General features: G+C 44.3%; 1 protein-coding gene across 5 annotated transcripts in view; it reads left to right on the forward strand.

Moving 5' to 3' along the window:
* Positions 1 to 16,987, forward strand: part of PPP2R2B (protein phosphatase 2 regulatory subunit Bbeta) — a 478,426-nt gene that overhangs the window by 396,778 nt on the left and 64,661 nt on the right. For all 5 annotated transcript variants that reach the window (XM_018050189.1, XM_005683107.3, XM_005683109.3 and 2 more), the window contains one exon: positions 6,201 to 6,378. In XM_018050189.1, coding sequence (XP_017905678.1) covers positions 6,201 to 6,378 — 178 coding nt within the window. The remainder of the gene's footprint in view (positions 1 to 6,200; positions 6,379 to 16,987) is intronic.

Here is a 16,987-nt window from a genome sequence, read left to right on the forward strand (position 1 = left end):
CAAACATGGATGTAAGTTGGTAGCAATTTTTTCAAAAGGCCCAGTCATGTCAATTATGTTGATTGTACTTAGTATCCAAGGGTATTCACATTTGTCTGCTGAACTCAGTCAGGTTCAACCCAAAGTTACCAAACAGCTGGAATCCGTGCACCTCCTTGTGCCAGTGGCCTCCTCTCTCTCCCTTCTCCATAGCTGCAACTTTTCCTCTGTTCTTGAGCTCCTCTCCAGCCATCTCTTCTCTCTCAGGCTCTTGCCTTGAATCTGTCAACTTATGGAGGCTCTGGAGGTTGCCATGGTGAGCACAGCTGTGGTTTTTTCTCTGTGAGGAGCCCTCACCTCCAGCCCCTCCCTGGCTGTGCATTTTCACAGATGTCATGTAAAGTGGGGGCCCTCGGGGGCTTCCAGGACTGTGTCCCCCTTTCTCCATGTGTCTCCAAAGGGGCCTCTGTGACCTGCTGACACCCACTTAGGTGCCACAGAAGACTGTGATGCATCACCACCAAGGTCACCAAATAAACCAAATGACAGTGACATTCGTTTCGTTAGTAAATGGATTCTGGGAGGTGAAAGATGGTCTTGTGTTTCCCAAGACCGGAGGCAGGAAAGATAATGAGAAAGGTGTGAAGGAGGAAGACTGAAAGATGGGTATAGAGAAACGGAAGGTGGGGAGAAAGAAGGGAGAGAGAGCAACGAGGAAGGGCTTTCTTAACAGGAAGGGGTCAGTACTGGGCAGCCAGTGATCTTCCTATCCCCACAATCACACCTGTGACCCAGCCCTGACTTCTGATCTTCCATCTCCTGCCACTATCTTCCCTACTCACTCCTCTCCAACCACAGAGGCCCTTCCCTGTTCCTTCTATCCTTTGAGCACTTTCCAGCCTCAGGGCCTTTGCACTTGCTGTTTCCTCTGCCTGGAATGCTCTTCTCCAGAGTGCCACGTGGCTGCTGATCTCCCTACATTCGGCTCTCAGCTCAAATATCCCGCCCCCAAGGGAGGCCTCCAATCCCCGCTCCACTCTCATCAGTTCTCCATCCGCTCACCAAGCTCAGGTTTTTCTTCATGTCTGATGTGGAGGAAGATTTTATTTTGCATTTTGAGTGAAGACAAAATCACTGCCCACCCCCTCCATGCCCAGAAACCCACGGAATCACACTCTTCACCTTGTACTTTCCTCCCTCCCATCTGAGCTCTGCACATACTGGTCTCCCCAACTGAAGCACCGCTCCCTCTCCTCCTCATCCCCCACTTTCACCTGGTGGATTCCCACAAACCTATCACCTCCCGCTCGCTCAGCAGTCCTCTCCTTTCTGAGGTCTCCCTTGCGCTCCCCAAGCAGATACAAGCCAATTTAGCTGACACTGCCCTGGGCAGTGCCTGCTGACGTCCATTACAGCCAGACGCCCTACACTGAAACGCCCGTGTACTCACCTGTCTCTCCCACACACCCGAGCGTGCCCCTTCAGGCCCAGAGGACAGAGAGGCCAAGGACTTAGATTCCAGAGTCAAGGAGTGCCAGGCCTGAGCATGAGCTGTGTGACTTGATACAAATTACTTAACCTCTCTGGTCATTTCCTCATCTGTGCAGCAAAGACCATATTCACTGAGCTAAATCATAGGCTACTGATGAGGATTCGCTGATGAACTGCTTAAGAGTTGCTTAACTTTATAAGCAGTAAGCTGGGTCAGAGGATGGTGAGTGGAGGATGTGCCATGTGCTGTGGGGTAGGGGTAGGGGCACAGAAGACCTCTCTCAAGGGGTGATCATTGAACAGAGCCCTGAATCATGTGCGGAAGGAGCCCCAGGGCACCCTGGGGTTCCCCACATCCCACTAATATCCAGCTGACATAGATGTCTATAAGCCTCGTGGAAGGATAGACTCTGAGGCTGCTCTCTTGGTCTATGAAACTTTATTTGGTGGATACTCTAACACAGTACCGGTTGTCTTGACAACCAGGCTGCGTTGCTTATGCTTTGCAATCATGCTCAGGGCTATGAGCTGAAACTGAATCAGGGTTGGGGAGGAGTATGGGGTGCCTAGGGAGGGGCAAGGATTCCAGCAGCACAGTCCTCCAAGGGCCAAGGCTGGCCCCGTTCTCATTCGCAAGCCTACTGGAGCACCAGCCTTGTCTCAGGGGGTCTCGCCCCACAGCCACTGCCGAGATAGTGCAAAAAAGAGGGTGTGAACCACCAGTTGAAGATCCTGGCTTGATCCTGCAGTTTGTCGGGTCCTGTGGAGAACAGCTCAGGCACCTGGTATCGGGACAGAGGAAGCGATCGGATGAGTGGCAGAAAGTCGGGTTGTGCTGGCAACCACCCCCGCCCCGGGCGACCATGGACATGGCACGTCACCTCTGGGGTTCCTGACTTCCTCATCTGCAGAATTCAGGAACTGTCTGTGGTGGTTGGTCTCAAACTTTCCTTATCCATAGTTACTTAAGCAAGATGTGAGAATCCAAACATATTACCAAGAATGGTGAAGGTCCTAAGGCCTAGACACCACGGCCTCCCACTGTGCGCCCCCCGCCGACACACACGTATCATGTGACAGCCTCGAAAGAGACTCCAGGGTCCTTCCACAACTCAGTGTTTCATGAGTCAGTGTCACATCCAGATGGCACAGAGTCCTTCCAGAGTGTTAGCCTGAACCGCATCAAGTTACTGACATGTGATCATTTTTGACTTGCAAAAGTGGCATTTTCGTATTTCGTCCTAAGCATTTCTTTTGCAGCAGCAGTTCTCTGGGCTCACTCTGGAACTACATTGTCCCAGTTCAGCTCCGCTCCTTCCTCTCTGTGTGACATCAGACAGGATATTTCACCTCCCCCGAAAAATGGCAAACAAGGACTCTTCCTCGTGAGGTCGGCTACTGATAGAGTTGAAGGGCAGGGGTGCTCTAACTCAGTGACTGCTAGTACAGGAAGCCCTCCCTGATCTTACAGGGAAGACCCAAATGATTGCCCATGGGCTGAACTCAGGGAACCGTATCCCACTCTTCTCCCCGCCTGGCCCCAGAAAGAGCATGTATCCAGAGCAGGTAGGAAACACAGTCCCAACGAGGTTTCCTAACTGGTCATCCTGTCCAGTTGGTAAGCTTGAACCACCTTACCTCCTTCTTCCTCCTTTGACGCGGTGTCCCTGGACAGTGAACAGCCTTGACCTGGGCGTGGGGAGGGTGTTGGAACATCACGAGTGATGTTTGTCGCCTGGCTTATCTGCGCAGAGCATTAGCGCTCCCTCCCCAGATACCTACCCAGAGCCTCCCCATTAAGTGCTACATCATGGAGTATGTCAGCCTGAATTAGCAGGCAGGCCTGTCACATGCAGCTGAAGCTCTGAGCTGGCAGCCCCCACTTGGTAATGCCTCTTGATCCTAGCTGTCATGTTCCCTCCCCGCATTGCCACAGCCACAGGAAGCCTGTGCAGACAGTGAGGGTAATGAAGGAGGCCCAGGGAAGAGTTTAGGCAAAGCCCCAGGAAGTCCTCACAGATTCCATTGCTTCCCTAGCCCTGGGGAACCTGCTTTCAGTGCCACTACCTTGGGGAGGTGAGCGGAAGTAGGGGAGTACAGAGCTCAAAAGCTCCAGGTAGGGAATTCCTTTGTGACAAACCTCAAAGCAGGGCCTGTATCTATGAAAGCGCATGGAATAGACACCCTATTCAAATGCCATGAACATCTCCAACCCCAAATTAAGATTTCTAGAAGCAGCTTGACCGCAGAATTCTACAACCACCACTACCTTTATTACTACCCATAATTCTATCAACTCCATAAATTCTATGGGCCCTGTACTCATGTCCCTTACAGAGCATTTATCACTTCCTATCATGTATAATATCTGAGTGTGGTGTGATACAGTGGGAAAAGCACTAGCTTTGCAGTCAGATAGACTCTGCAATCATATTCAGACTATGTTTCCTACAGCTGGGCAATTCTGGGCCACTGACTTCGCTTCTCTGAGCCCGAGTTTTCTCTTTATCATAGTACTTTGTTCTACTACTATCTGTTTCATAGAGTTGTCAAAAGAATTTCCTGAAGTGGGGCTTGAAGGATGATTGACGCAGTCAGTGCCCATTAAATATGTGTGGGAGAGTTTCTAAGGCACTTTTCTTACCCATTACAAAGCCTTAACTCAGAATAGTATCAGTATATCACCTTCCTTTTCAAAGTTCTACTTCATTCATCCTCTATAATTTGTTCTCCCCACTACATCAGGAATGATCTCTCTGAAACTTTGATCCTTATCATATCAAAATCATTGAAGAATCTTTTGATTTCTTCCCATATCTCTTGGGCTGGTGGGCTACAGTCCATGGGTTCACAAAGAGTTAGGCACAACTGACTAACACTTTCACTTTTCACTTTCATTTATCTTAGGGTGGTGGCAAAAATCTCTTTGGGGGCCTGCCTCTTGCCTACCCTGTCACTTCATTTCCCACCGTGGTTCTCATCACTCTCTGTCTCAACTACACTGACCCACTGATATTTCATTCTTGCATTACCCTCACCATAGGACCTTTGCACATGCTCTTTCCGCTGACTGGAGCATTCCTCCTGACCCTCCTGACCTAGTAAATCCCTTCTCATCCTTTAAGTCATCCAGTTCATACTTCCTCAGCAAAACCTCTCCAGACCTCCATGACCAGGTTAAATCCTTCTTTGTGCTATTTCCTCTCCTTTTGGGTGCTTACTACATTTTATTATGAGATGATTTCGTACCTGCCTCCACCATCTGGGCCAGCCAGATGAAGGCAGGTGTCTGGTTTGGCTCCCCAGTTGAATGTCCCCCCTGCCCCCCTACACTAGGACCTTATACAGAGCTCAAGAAAATGTTGTTGAAAGGGTGAATAGAAGGTTGAACTGAAGGGCAAATCATCTCAACAGATCCCAACCACCCTTCATGATAAGTAGGGCACAGTGGATATTTCAGATAGTATAACCAGAGCCCAAAAGGGGCAAGATAATTGCTCAAGCTCACACAGCCTGTCAGTGAGGGGTGAATCTGTGGTCAGAACCAGCTCTCTTAGTTTTTGCCTTCCCTGGGCCTCTGCTATAGAACCATCATCCACAGCAAGGTAGAGGGCTTGTGAAGACTTTCCCTTCCATCCCACTCCGGGTTTTTAGAGGATCCCTGGTTCTTCCTACATCCACATCTCAAGCTTCTCTGATTTCCAGGATATCCAGTGCCACATTTGTATAGGATTCTATGTTTCTTCTGAATTCTTCATTCAACTTTTTTTTTTTAAGATTTTTGTGATGTGGACCATTTTTAACATCTTTTTTTAATTTGTTACAATATTGCCTCTGGTTTTTTTTTTTTTTGCCTCTGTTTTATGTTTTGGTTTTTTTTGGGTCACAAGGCATGTGAAATCTTAGCCCCCCAACCAGGGATCGAACCTGTACCCTCTGCATTAGAAGGTGAAGTCTTAATCACTGGACCACCAGGAAAGTCCCTTGTGTGCAAAACTATTTAACTGTCTGATTCTTTGACCCAGAAGAAGATAACAATTGTTCACATATTCTCTCTCATTCATTCAACAGATACTACGTATCCTTCATATATCAGTAAGATGACCATATAATTTATTGTCCAAATGAGGACAGTTTTGACATAACAGTGTACACTACCTTGTTGATATACAGGTTAAACCAAGATCTTCCCAGATAAAACAATGGGTTCCCTATATTTTAATGACTGATTTTGGGCTACTAGAATCGGGTGATTATATGCTTTCCCAAAATTCTTTTAAAAAGATTAAAGATAGAACCAGGATGAGGCCTAGGCTCCCAAAGCCATGAAGACTAAATTTTAATCTCAGTTGAACTAGACATTTCTAAAAATTTCTACAACTTCCTTTTGAAAATAGATTTCATGTTTTAAAAAACAAACAATCTGGAACAACATCTCTGGCAGCTGTTCCCCTGAGAGGAGGCCACTTGAAAAAAATCTTAGAGTCTATAAAGGATGAAATTGCCCATCAGGGCTAAGGGACGGTGACATTTTTTAAAAAGAATGAAACTAAAAGGCACCAAAGGGAATTGGAACAGAATGTAATTTATCCATCTCTTTCTCTACCTTAGATCTCCTTCAATGTGATGTGGTCGTGATTTTGTGTGTGATAATGAATGATATAAACACGCACACTCTTTCCTAATGAAGAGCTTTGGTTCTGAAGCAATTTCTTTCTCTTGCATCCCAGGTGCCTGTCCTGAGACCCATGGACCTGATGGTGGAGGCCACCCCGCGAAGAGTATTTGCCAACGCACACACATATCATATCAACTCTATATCAGTCAACAGCGACTATGAAACCTACATGTCAGCTGATGACCTGAGAATTAACCTATGGAACTTTGAAATAACCAATCAGAGTTTTAGTATCCTTTCTTTGGGGCCAATAACTAGTTGGCTTGAATCAAGACTATTCAGGTATGAGCAAGCTTGGGAGGAAATGGAATAGAAAGGGTTAATCACTATTAAAGACTTAGCACTTGTGGAGATCTGTTCCCTTTTAAATTATATTGGCATCTGTGATACTCTTTCATCCAAAGTTAGGGAGGTATTGAATTGCAAGTAGTGAACCAGGACTACCTTTGGGTTAGAACACTGAATCACTTCCTTTATGCAGAAGCATTTGTGTGTCATGAATTAGAACTTTATCAGCTATAAGGCCAGACCCTAGAGTTCAGTGTAAGGTTCCTTCCTCTTGTTGATGGATTCACAAATGGCCTGTATCTACATTATGGACCACAGTTGCGCAGGAGATGGTTTTCATTGTATCATAATAATGAAAGTAATAGTGGATTTGTTGAATTCTAGGTACTGCGCTGGGAGCTGAACATATAGAATCTCATTTTGAAAAGTGCACATATCATAACTGTCCAGCTTGATGAATTTTCACAGGCAGAGGACTCCTGTATAAGTAACAGCTAAATCAGAAAATCAGACTTGAATAGCAATGCTCATGTCCCCATCATACTTCTTCAGTCTCTTCCTACCAAGACTATATTGGATATAACAACCCCATATTGAAATTATTATTATCTTCTGTTTAGCTCATATTTAAAGAAATCAAGACAACTGCTGAATGAGTAGATGACCCAGCATTCTCGTCCTACTATGTTGACCCTATATTTAATATTAAAATCAATCATTCATTCAACACCTATCCTGTGGTCCATCCCACCACAGACCTGATTTTTCACTTGAATTCCCAATCTTAATGATTTCACCACCCAGGCAGCTGAGTAACTGACGTAAGAGTCAATATTGATCCTTTCTCCCAGTCACCAGCCTGTCCACCCCGCAACCCAGTTTGTCCACGAGCCCTGGCTTTGCTTCCTCTAAAATGTACCTCAAATCAACTCATCTCTCTCCATCTCCACTCCTGCCAACCCACACTAGTACCGGCCCTGGTTCTTTCACCTTTGTGACTGCAGTAATCTACTCTCTGGCTTCTGTTCTTTCTTGCTGTCCTACACAATACATGTCCCACATAACAGAGTGGGCCTTTCCACATGTAATTCATATATCATTCCTCCCAGGACTAAACCACACTGGCAGTTTCCTTTTGAGCTTAGAATAAGGTCCAAGTTCTTAATCTTGGACTGTAAGCTTTCACATGATCGTGCCCCTGCCTCCCTCTTTGCTGTCTTGTCATACCACTCTCCCCTAGGTCACTCTTCTTCAGCCACCTAACCTCTTTTCTGTTCCCCGGTAATGCTTGTTCTTCCTTCTGTTCTCTGCGCTTGTTGTTCCGTCTTCCTGGAATACTTTGCCCCCAGAGTCCCCAGGGCTGACTTTTTACATGTCATCGTATAGACTTCAATCTCCTGTCACCTCCTCAGAGGCGCTTCCTCCCACTAACTCCCAAGTAACCCCCAATAACCTTCTATCCCCCTTAACTTCATAACGCGTGTCACTATTTGTAACTGTTTCTTTTTTATTTAATTTGTGTATTTTGGGTTTCCCTGTCTTTGAATGTGAATTTTATGAGAGAAGGAACTTTGTATGATCCATTCCTGTATCCCAGTACCTAGAATATTCTGACACACAGAAAGTACCATTTGATTGGACATGTCAAGTTTGAACTACTAGTAGGTCACTAAAGTGGGGATAATCCATTAGATAATCGATAATGAAATAGAATCTGGCAATTTCACCATAAGAGTATATTAGTTATAGTAAAGCTCTGAATGTTCTGATATGAAATAGAGTCCATAATGGCTCAAGCATATGAAAGATTATTTCTCTTGTAAAGTCCAATATTGCTGATCTCCATCAGCAAGCAGCCTCCTCCAATCAGTGATTCAGAGATTCAGGTTCTTCCCATCTTGTGGTTCCCAGTGTCACCAAGCCTCATCTGCATCTGTACAGCAGAAGAGGAAGATGGTGTCGGACCACACAAGGAGACTCCTATGAGCCAGGTTCTAAATTGCATGCATTCCATTAGCTAGAACTCAATCGCATGAGCACCTCTAACTGTGAGGCTGGCTGGGAAATGTGGTATAGCTGTTGCACATAAATAAAAAGACCTGGTTTAGATGCTCAGTCACCAGGTCTCCACCACAGAAGGGTCTCCCAAGGCTTTTCAGGGAAGGCAGCTCTAAGCCAGTGGTGGGGATTATGGAGACTGAGAGCTGACCACTAAGACCATGACTGACATCTTTTGTTGATCACAGAGCAGATGGGACATATTGTCTGAGCCTAGGAGAATCTGCCCACAGATTTTGCCTGGAAGTGCAGCTGCTAACAGAACGAGTGTGGGTGGTGGTTCCCTGTCTGCCTTGACGTCTATTCCAAGAGCCAGAAATCTGTTCAGGCTCAGCTGCTGTCACTCTGAGCTTCTGCTGCCCCAGTCTAGGTGACATGTTTTCTGAATTTTGCCTCTAGGGCTTCAGGAGGGAGTGAAGTTTCTTTAGGCACTTTAGGAGACAGATGCCTTGGGGAGAACGCAAAGGGGAAGCATTAATAGCACAGTTGAGGTTATATTCTGCAGATGTGTGACAGCCTGCCAGATGCTGGCATACAAATGAGCCCATGCCATTCACCCTTAAAACAGCCATATGTAAAATAATCATTGTCATCATGAGAATGATGATAACTGATATCTATATAGTCATTTTCATCCAAACCGCCCTGAGCACTGAGCAGACTGTACCGACTTGGACCCTTTAGCTTGCTGTCTCTGAAGTGCAGCCGCCTCTGGGGCAGGAAGCAGCCGTCTTTCAAAGCAGCCTTGGAAAAGCACCAACCACCAGACAGGTCTTCTTAAATCAGATGTTGTTTAGTGTCATTTCCATGGTGCTTCTCCTCCACTGAAAGAGGCAGAAGAGACATGGTTCTGGATAGAAACGTGTGGGATTCCCAAAGTATGGTATGAGTAACCCTGACATGGGAGGCAAGCTACTTCTAAATACTATGTGGATGTTGTTTGTCTTCATAATTACATATTTATAACAATGAATATTATAAAATACAACTGTCATATCCTATGATATCGCAGATACTGAAAAATCCATTTAAATTATACAGTGCGTGTATGTAAAGAAAAGTACTAGTAGCCATTAAGGCAAGTAGTGTTGCAATATGGTTTTCTAAAGTCATAGCTTCCAGTGACTAGCATTTGGTGTGACATTGGCATTGTGCTTGAGAACACAGTCTTTGGAGTCCAATAAGCCTAAAGTTCTCACCCAGCTCTACTACTTGCTGGCTGTGTAAGCTTTAACATGGCTCTTAACTTAGCCAAGTCCCTACATCACGATCTGTAGAGAAGAGCTCTGTCAAAGAGGATTGTTTGAATTTTGTAAAAGGTGTTTATAAACATGCACATATACTCATATATATGCGTATATATGTGTACATATACCCTTAGGGCAGTACCTTGCTAAGTAAATGATCAGTTAACAGGGACCACACAGTGCTAATTATCGTAATGATTATTTAGTCATATTTATCTCTTGCTGCACTGGGTCTTTGTTGCTGCGCTCGGGCATTCTCTGGTTGTGGAGAGTGGGGATTCTCCAGTTGTGCCACATGGGTTTCCCATTGCGGCGGCTTCTCCTGTTGCACAGCGTCGGCTCCAGGCACATGGGCTGCAGTTAGTTGTGGCTCATGGACTTTTGAGCACTGACTCAGGAGTCATGGGGCAGGGGCTTAGTTGCCTTATGGCATGCGGAATCTTCCCGGACCAAGGATCGAACCCGTGTCCCCTGTTTTGGCAGGTGGAGTTCTTAACCACAGGACCACCAGGGAAGTCTACAGTCATAATTATTGTTGAAAGTAAAAGGAAGCTAGAAAAGTTGAGTGTTAGAAGGGTAGATTCTATTCTGTTGAATTTATTATCCGGGTCTTCTCAGTTCTAGACACCCCCTTCAGTTCTGCTGTTTGGTGTTCTTTGCAAGATGTTGCTCATTATATCCTAGTTACCAGATATCTGCAAGGTCTCTGAGGTCCAGGCCTTGTGTCTAGCACCATATCAGAGGAAGAGATTCCTAGCCTTATGGCACCTGGTCTTGTATCCTCTTCCTTCCAGCCATAGTCAGCCTGTCCCTGTTTTGTGTAACAGGTTCTAGCATAACATGGCCAGACTTTGGCCTTAATGGGTTAACTACATCAGGACAATAACAACTCATTTCTAGATTAGTGGTTTTCTAGGGCAAAAGGCAGCCCTGACTTTTCAATAAAGGAAGGATATTTCTTAATTATGAAAAGTATGATATACCTAGGATCCTTTGAACTCTGTTCTCAGTTCTAAGAAGGAGTTGACTCTGGGCTTCTACCTAGTCCATTTTGGAACCTATTAAATAAATCCATATCAAGTAAAAGTAATGATACAGCCCTCCACAACTATATACTGAGACCTAGTTTGTGCTAGGCACTGCATTAAGCCACGGGGATACAAGAATAAAAAGAAACAAATTTTCTGCCTTTAGAATGACATTAATCAAATAATCACACTAATGAATATATAATTACAAACTGAAGTAAACCCTGCAAAAAAAGGAAATATGGTTTGGTGAATGCATTTTTTAAAACCTGATGTAGACTAGGGAATAAAAGAAGGCTTTGCTGAGGAACTGATTGTTGAGTTGAGATTTGTAAGAAGATGAGCATGAGCTAACTTGGTAAAGATCAGTCCATCATGTACAAAGGTCCTGTGGTAGGAGGGAGCATGATGTGTTGGTGGAACTCAAGGAGGTCCAGAGAGTGAAGTAAATTTGTAAGCAAGGCTTACAAACATGAGCAAAGGACATACCTTGTGTAACCCCAGTCTCCAGACATGAGACAGAGGATTTCTCTGGGAGAAACCAACTGGATTCCAGGGTGCTTCATCTCTGAATTGGTCTTTATCACCCCTCTTCATCAGCCTCCCTTGTCAACTGAGCAGAGGTCCTTTTGGATTTTGACTCCCTGATCATAACCATAACTTTTGGCTTCTAGTTTCTGTCACTTTAGTACCATGGACAGCAGCCTTCCTTTTAACCCAGTAGAATTTTTCTGGGCAGGCTTTGAAGGAAGCTATGGGGCTTCCCAAATTTCTCTGCTGTTGCGGCTTTATCCCATGGCTTAATGCAGTGCCTAGCACCAACTAGGTGCTCAGTATATAGTTGCTAAGGACTGTATCTTTACTTTCACTTGATAAGGATTTATTTAACAAGTTGCATAATGGACTAGGTAGGAGCCCAGGGTCAGCTCCTTAGTCCTATCCACAACTGCACATATCAATCTTAGTCTGACATTTTGTGTAAAAGCAGAGCATGCCTTCCGATGGCACGTCCAGCACATTGGCATGTGTGTACCAGAGCAACCCCTTCCTTGCCATATTAAATGCCACCTTGGTGGATTTTCCCAGGCCTGGTGCCTTGCTTGTGTGGCTGCTGTCCCTCTGCATCTGAAACCAGATCTAAGGCTTTGGGGGACTGGGGATTTCTCTGCCCTTTGAGCCTCATGTTATCAGGAGAAAGGATGAGAAAGCAACTCTGCAGACTTCTTCTGGGGCTCCTTGAACTTCCTTGGAGTTATGTCACTTAGTATTTGGGAAGGCAGACTCTGGAGTCAGAGTCACTGGATTTGAATCCAGCTTCCTCTCCTAAAAGCTGTGACCTTGACAAGTGTTTTAACATTTCTCTGGCCTTCAATTGCCTCATCAGTTAATGGGGATAATAGAAGGTTATTGTGAGGTTTAAATGAGGTAGTCATTAGAGTACTTCGCTGAGTGCCTGGCACAAAGTGAAGACTATAAACAGTAGCTTTTATTGTCGGGGGCATATTTCAAGTTCCCTATTCTTCTTGCCCTGGATCCCACTCTTGTTCCTTGGATCCCATTCTCTCCTAAGGAAAGCACGGGTTAAATGACCTACACCCAGGTGGCGCAGTGGTAAAGAATCTGTCTGCCAGTGCAGGAGACATAAGAAATTGGGTTCGACCCCTGGGCTGGGAAAATCCCCTGGAGGAGGAAATGGAAACCCACTCCAGCATTCTTGCCTGAGGATCCCATAGGCAGAGGAGCCTGGCGGGCTACAGTCCATGGAGTTGCAAAGAGTTGAACACAACTGAGCGACTGAGGATGCATACATCCAGGCCTGGTGTCTTGGCCTATTGACCTACTGTGAGTTTTCTGCATCATAAAAAAAAAAAAAAAAAAAAAAACCTTGCCTAAAGATGACGGCTAAGTCACAAGAATAAATTAAAACCCAGAAAAATGTAAAGATTTTTATTTTATTGGAATATAGTTGATTTACAATGTTGTGTTAGTTTCTGCTGTACACCAAAGCGAATCAGTTGCACATATACATATATCTACTCTTTTTAGATTCCATTCACATATAGGTAATTACAGAGTGTTGAGTAGAGTTCCCTGCAGATAGCTAATGAGAACTCATCAACATTTCCTGAGCACCTTCGGTGTGCACTGGAGATGCCAAGATGAATAAAAACTCCATCCCTGATATCATAGTCCTGTCATCTACAGGGAGGGTGAATTCAACCAGAGAAGCAAAACCAGTAGGAGAGGGTATATGCAGGTATGGAGAGAGAGAGACAGATTGGCATATTACAGTGAATTAGCCTGACAAACCCAGAGTCTTTAAGGCCAGCAGTCAGGCGCAGAAAGACCGCAAGAAGCTGGAACACAAAGGCAGGAACACCACCGGCCACGTTCACATACGGCCGTCAAGATGGAAGAGTGAGAGGGAAGGGAGAGAAGCTGTGGTCTCAGCATCTGTTGGGGTCTCTTCCTCAAGGAAGACCTAAACCTTGCTTTAACTGCCTTCCAACAAACTAGTTCAGGCCCACCCAGGATAACCTCCCTGATGATTCGATTAAAGCTAACTGACTGGGGCCTTTAACCAGGTCTGCAGAGTCCATTATAACAGCATGTAGATCACTGTTGGACTGAACACGGGAGAACCTGTATGTGTGTGCAGAGTGGCTGCTTTCTCTCTTTCGTCCCTCAGTTCGCCTGAGAGAATGAACCCTGTTACCCCGCCACAACCAGAAACATTTTAGAGATGTGCTTCACCAAGTTAACATTTCGCAGAGCTTCCAAAGTGAGCATGTGGACAGAGGGAGACAGACTCGTAACCATACTAGGGAGGATGAGACTGACAGTTTTTTGGGGGGCGAGGGAGGGGGGTGCCTCTATGAAGTAGCAGGTGGATTACATCATCTCCTATAGTTTTCTTCCTTTCTTTGTTGATAAATTCCCAAGTTCAAAGGCATTTAAAATGAAGGTTAGGTAGTAACTGGCCACAGGATTTGAGATTAAAATCTAGGCCTGTTGTTTGTTGTTTAGTTGCTAAGTCATGTCCAACTCTTTGCAACCCCATGGGTGTAGCCTGCCAGGCTCCTCTGTCCATGGGATTTCCCCGGCAAGAACACTGGAGTGGGTTGCCACTTTGTTCTCCAGGGGATCTTCCCAACCCAGGGATTGAACATGCCTCTCCTGCATTGGCAGGTGGATTCTTTACCACTGAGTCACTGTCTCACTCTTATATTCCAGGAAAATGCCCTGTATCACAGTATCTTAAGTGTATTCCTAGAGGTATGGTCAAGGTGCTATGGATACATAGGTAGGAAGGATCATGAAAGAAGGGCTAGAACATTTCATACAGAAAGTAACACATGGATTGGCCTTTGAAGGAAGTATTGAGTATTTTCTAATGGAGAAATTTCAAGCTCTGTGTCACATGAATAGGAAAGAGGCTGTGGTTATGGGACTTTCAAGTACCCCCCACCCACAGTTGTAAAGGACATCTTATCCCATGTCTTTTGCAGCTCAACACGTGTCCAAAAGCACCTCCTGGGGCACCATGTGTCTCTTTGTCAGCCCTCTCACAGTGAGCCTAGCAATTGGCAAAGCCCTCCATGAGTATTTGCACATTGGCTTTTTTTAAGCTCTTAAGAGAGGAAGATCCCTCGGAGACCTCTCTGGAGATTTTCAGTGTGTTGCCATCAGGCAGCAAGTCCTTTCTGCTGACAAGATCTGGATGGCTTGTAATCACTGCTTTCTATCCAAAGATTAAATTCAGACTTTGGAATAAAGATTTCAGATAAACTCTTGCTCCCTAAAACAGAATCCAGCTCTAATATGCCCAGTTTTCAAGGTCATGATAAGGCTATTCTCCACTTTCAGTATTGGCAGACTTGAAGTGCTATCTGAAAAGCCTCGACTGCTTTTGAACATGGATGTCTTACCCAGGTAAATCTAGAGTCCAGTCTCTGACTGACAGGCAGACTGGCCTCCTGCTGGCTCTGCTATCAGTAGTTGGCTTAGAAAGGGGAGGGAAAAAATCTTCTCAATATCAGCAAAATTAGCAGAGATAAAGACAGAAGCATATGAGAATATCTTCAAAAACTCACAAACCTAATGCATATAAAAGTTATCTTTGGAAAAAAAGACATGTTTTCTTTGAAAGTTTGGATTATTCAATCCACTGCAAAAACATTTAATAAATAAATTTTTCTCCACTGTCTTATTTGATCATCAAAATTTCTCAGACTAACAGAGTTAACAGAATGATACCCATTCAAAGGCAAAGAAATTGAAATCCTGAGAGAGAGAAAATGACTTTCCCATATCTTGGAGCAAAATAGAGTTGGAAACAAAATGAATTCTAATCTTTTGGCCCCACTTGTTACAATTGCAGTATTTATCACAATATTGTCTTCAGTTTTACCCAGAGATGCAGTTCCTGGTTTCTCAACTGTCTCATAGCTGGTTCTAAGCCAAGGAAACTACTTTATTCACTGTTTGTTTTCTCGGTTTAATAATATGGATTCATTGTAGATATTATAAAATGACCTATAATCTCACCACCCAATTTTGTGTATATACAAGGAATTTACATCACAATTTTAATGCTGGTTAATTCCACAGTAGGGCTCAGAAAAATAAGGAAAATTTTTTAAATTCTTAATTTATCTAGAAAGTCTTATTCTGTTCAATCTACGGTCATACACAAACAAACACACACACACACGTGTGCACACATACACACTGCCCATTCACACACATATACTTTCTCCCTTCCCTGTTTTGTCTATTTAACAGTTATTACTATCTAATAAACTATATATTCTATTTCTTTATCTAGCTTGTTTAGTGACCATGTTCCCTTCTAGAAAATAGGATCCATGGTTCAGGGGATTTTTTGATCTGCTGTGGTCACAGCTCTAGCTCCTGTGCCTGGAATCTCTCCCAGGCAGATTCTTTGTGAATATTTATGAAATACATGAAGGAACAAATGGGTGAACCCAAGCTAGCATTATTAAAGGACAATTTAATACTAGCCTTAAAGTCAAAGCCCCCTGTAATATATATTTTCTTCCATCCTGTTCTGTCTCTCTCATTCTTTTTACATGGCTATGATCAGACTGTATTTTGATCAGATATATATTTTGTATCTAACTTACCTCACCTAAAATTATACATATGTATGCTGCTAAGTCGCTTCAGTCGTGTCCGACTCTGTGCGACCCCATAGACGGCAGCCCACTAGGCTCCCCTGTCCCTGGGATTCTCCAGGCAAGAACACTGGAGTGGGTTGCCATTTCCTTCTCCAATGCATGAAAGTGAAAAGTGAAAGGGAAGTCGCTCAGTCGTGCCTGACTCTTAGCGACCCCATGGACTGCAGCCTACAAGGCTCCTCCGTCCATGGGATTTTCCAGGCAAGAGTACTGGAGCGGGGGTGCCATTGCCTTCTCTGATACATATGTATAATAAGCATTAAAAAAAAATCTTGTCTTTTTCAATCTTAAAATAGTACAACTTCACTGAAAGAAAATGTAGAAATGAAAACACTGATAATTGAAAAGAAATTCATAGACCCACCCCAGTAGAAATATCAATGACATTTGGTAGTTTTGCCTTTTAGGCCATCAGTTTCAGAGTATACATTTTAAATGACATTATGGTCACACTATAGATAGAATTTTTCTTTCAAGTTGTTTAACAGACCTGGCATTTCATTGCATAAACAATTTAATGATATCAACCAGAATTTACTCAATCATTTCCCTGTTTCTGTGTATTAAGGTTGTTGTCAGTCTTTCTCCTTTACAATGTTTCTATATACATTTTTATAGAAAACTTTTCCAAATTTGGGATCAAGGAAATGATTCTTGAATGGTCCCCATCTCCCCTTGAGCATCCTACCATAACCCTCTTCATCTCCTTACCCCACCGCTGATGTAATTTATGGCCTTGGCTTTTTATTTGTTTGAAGCTGATCCCTTAAGAGGTGACCTCCTAGTGTCTTCAATTATTATTTTAAATGATGCCTTAGGCCATTGCCTGGCACAGCAGTGCCCTCACCTTCCCACCTCCTGCCTTCCAAGCGTAGAGCTCAGCTGCCAAACTGGCTGTGCCCCCTCCCGTCCCCAGCACTGCCCCCAGTCCCAGCAGAGAGGCATATTAACCCCTTTTGTTAACAGAGGTAATTTGCCTGGGCTCAGCATTAATAAGGAATGCCATAAGCAGTTGGG

Source organism: Capra hircus, chromosome 7 (assembly GCF_001704415.2).
Source record: "Capra hircus breed San Clemente chromosome 7, ASM170441v1, whole genome shotgun sequence".
In the NCBI taxonomy this organism is placed as follows: domain Eukaryota; kingdom Metazoa; phylum Chordata; class Mammalia; order Artiodactyla; family Bovidae; genus Capra; species Capra hircus.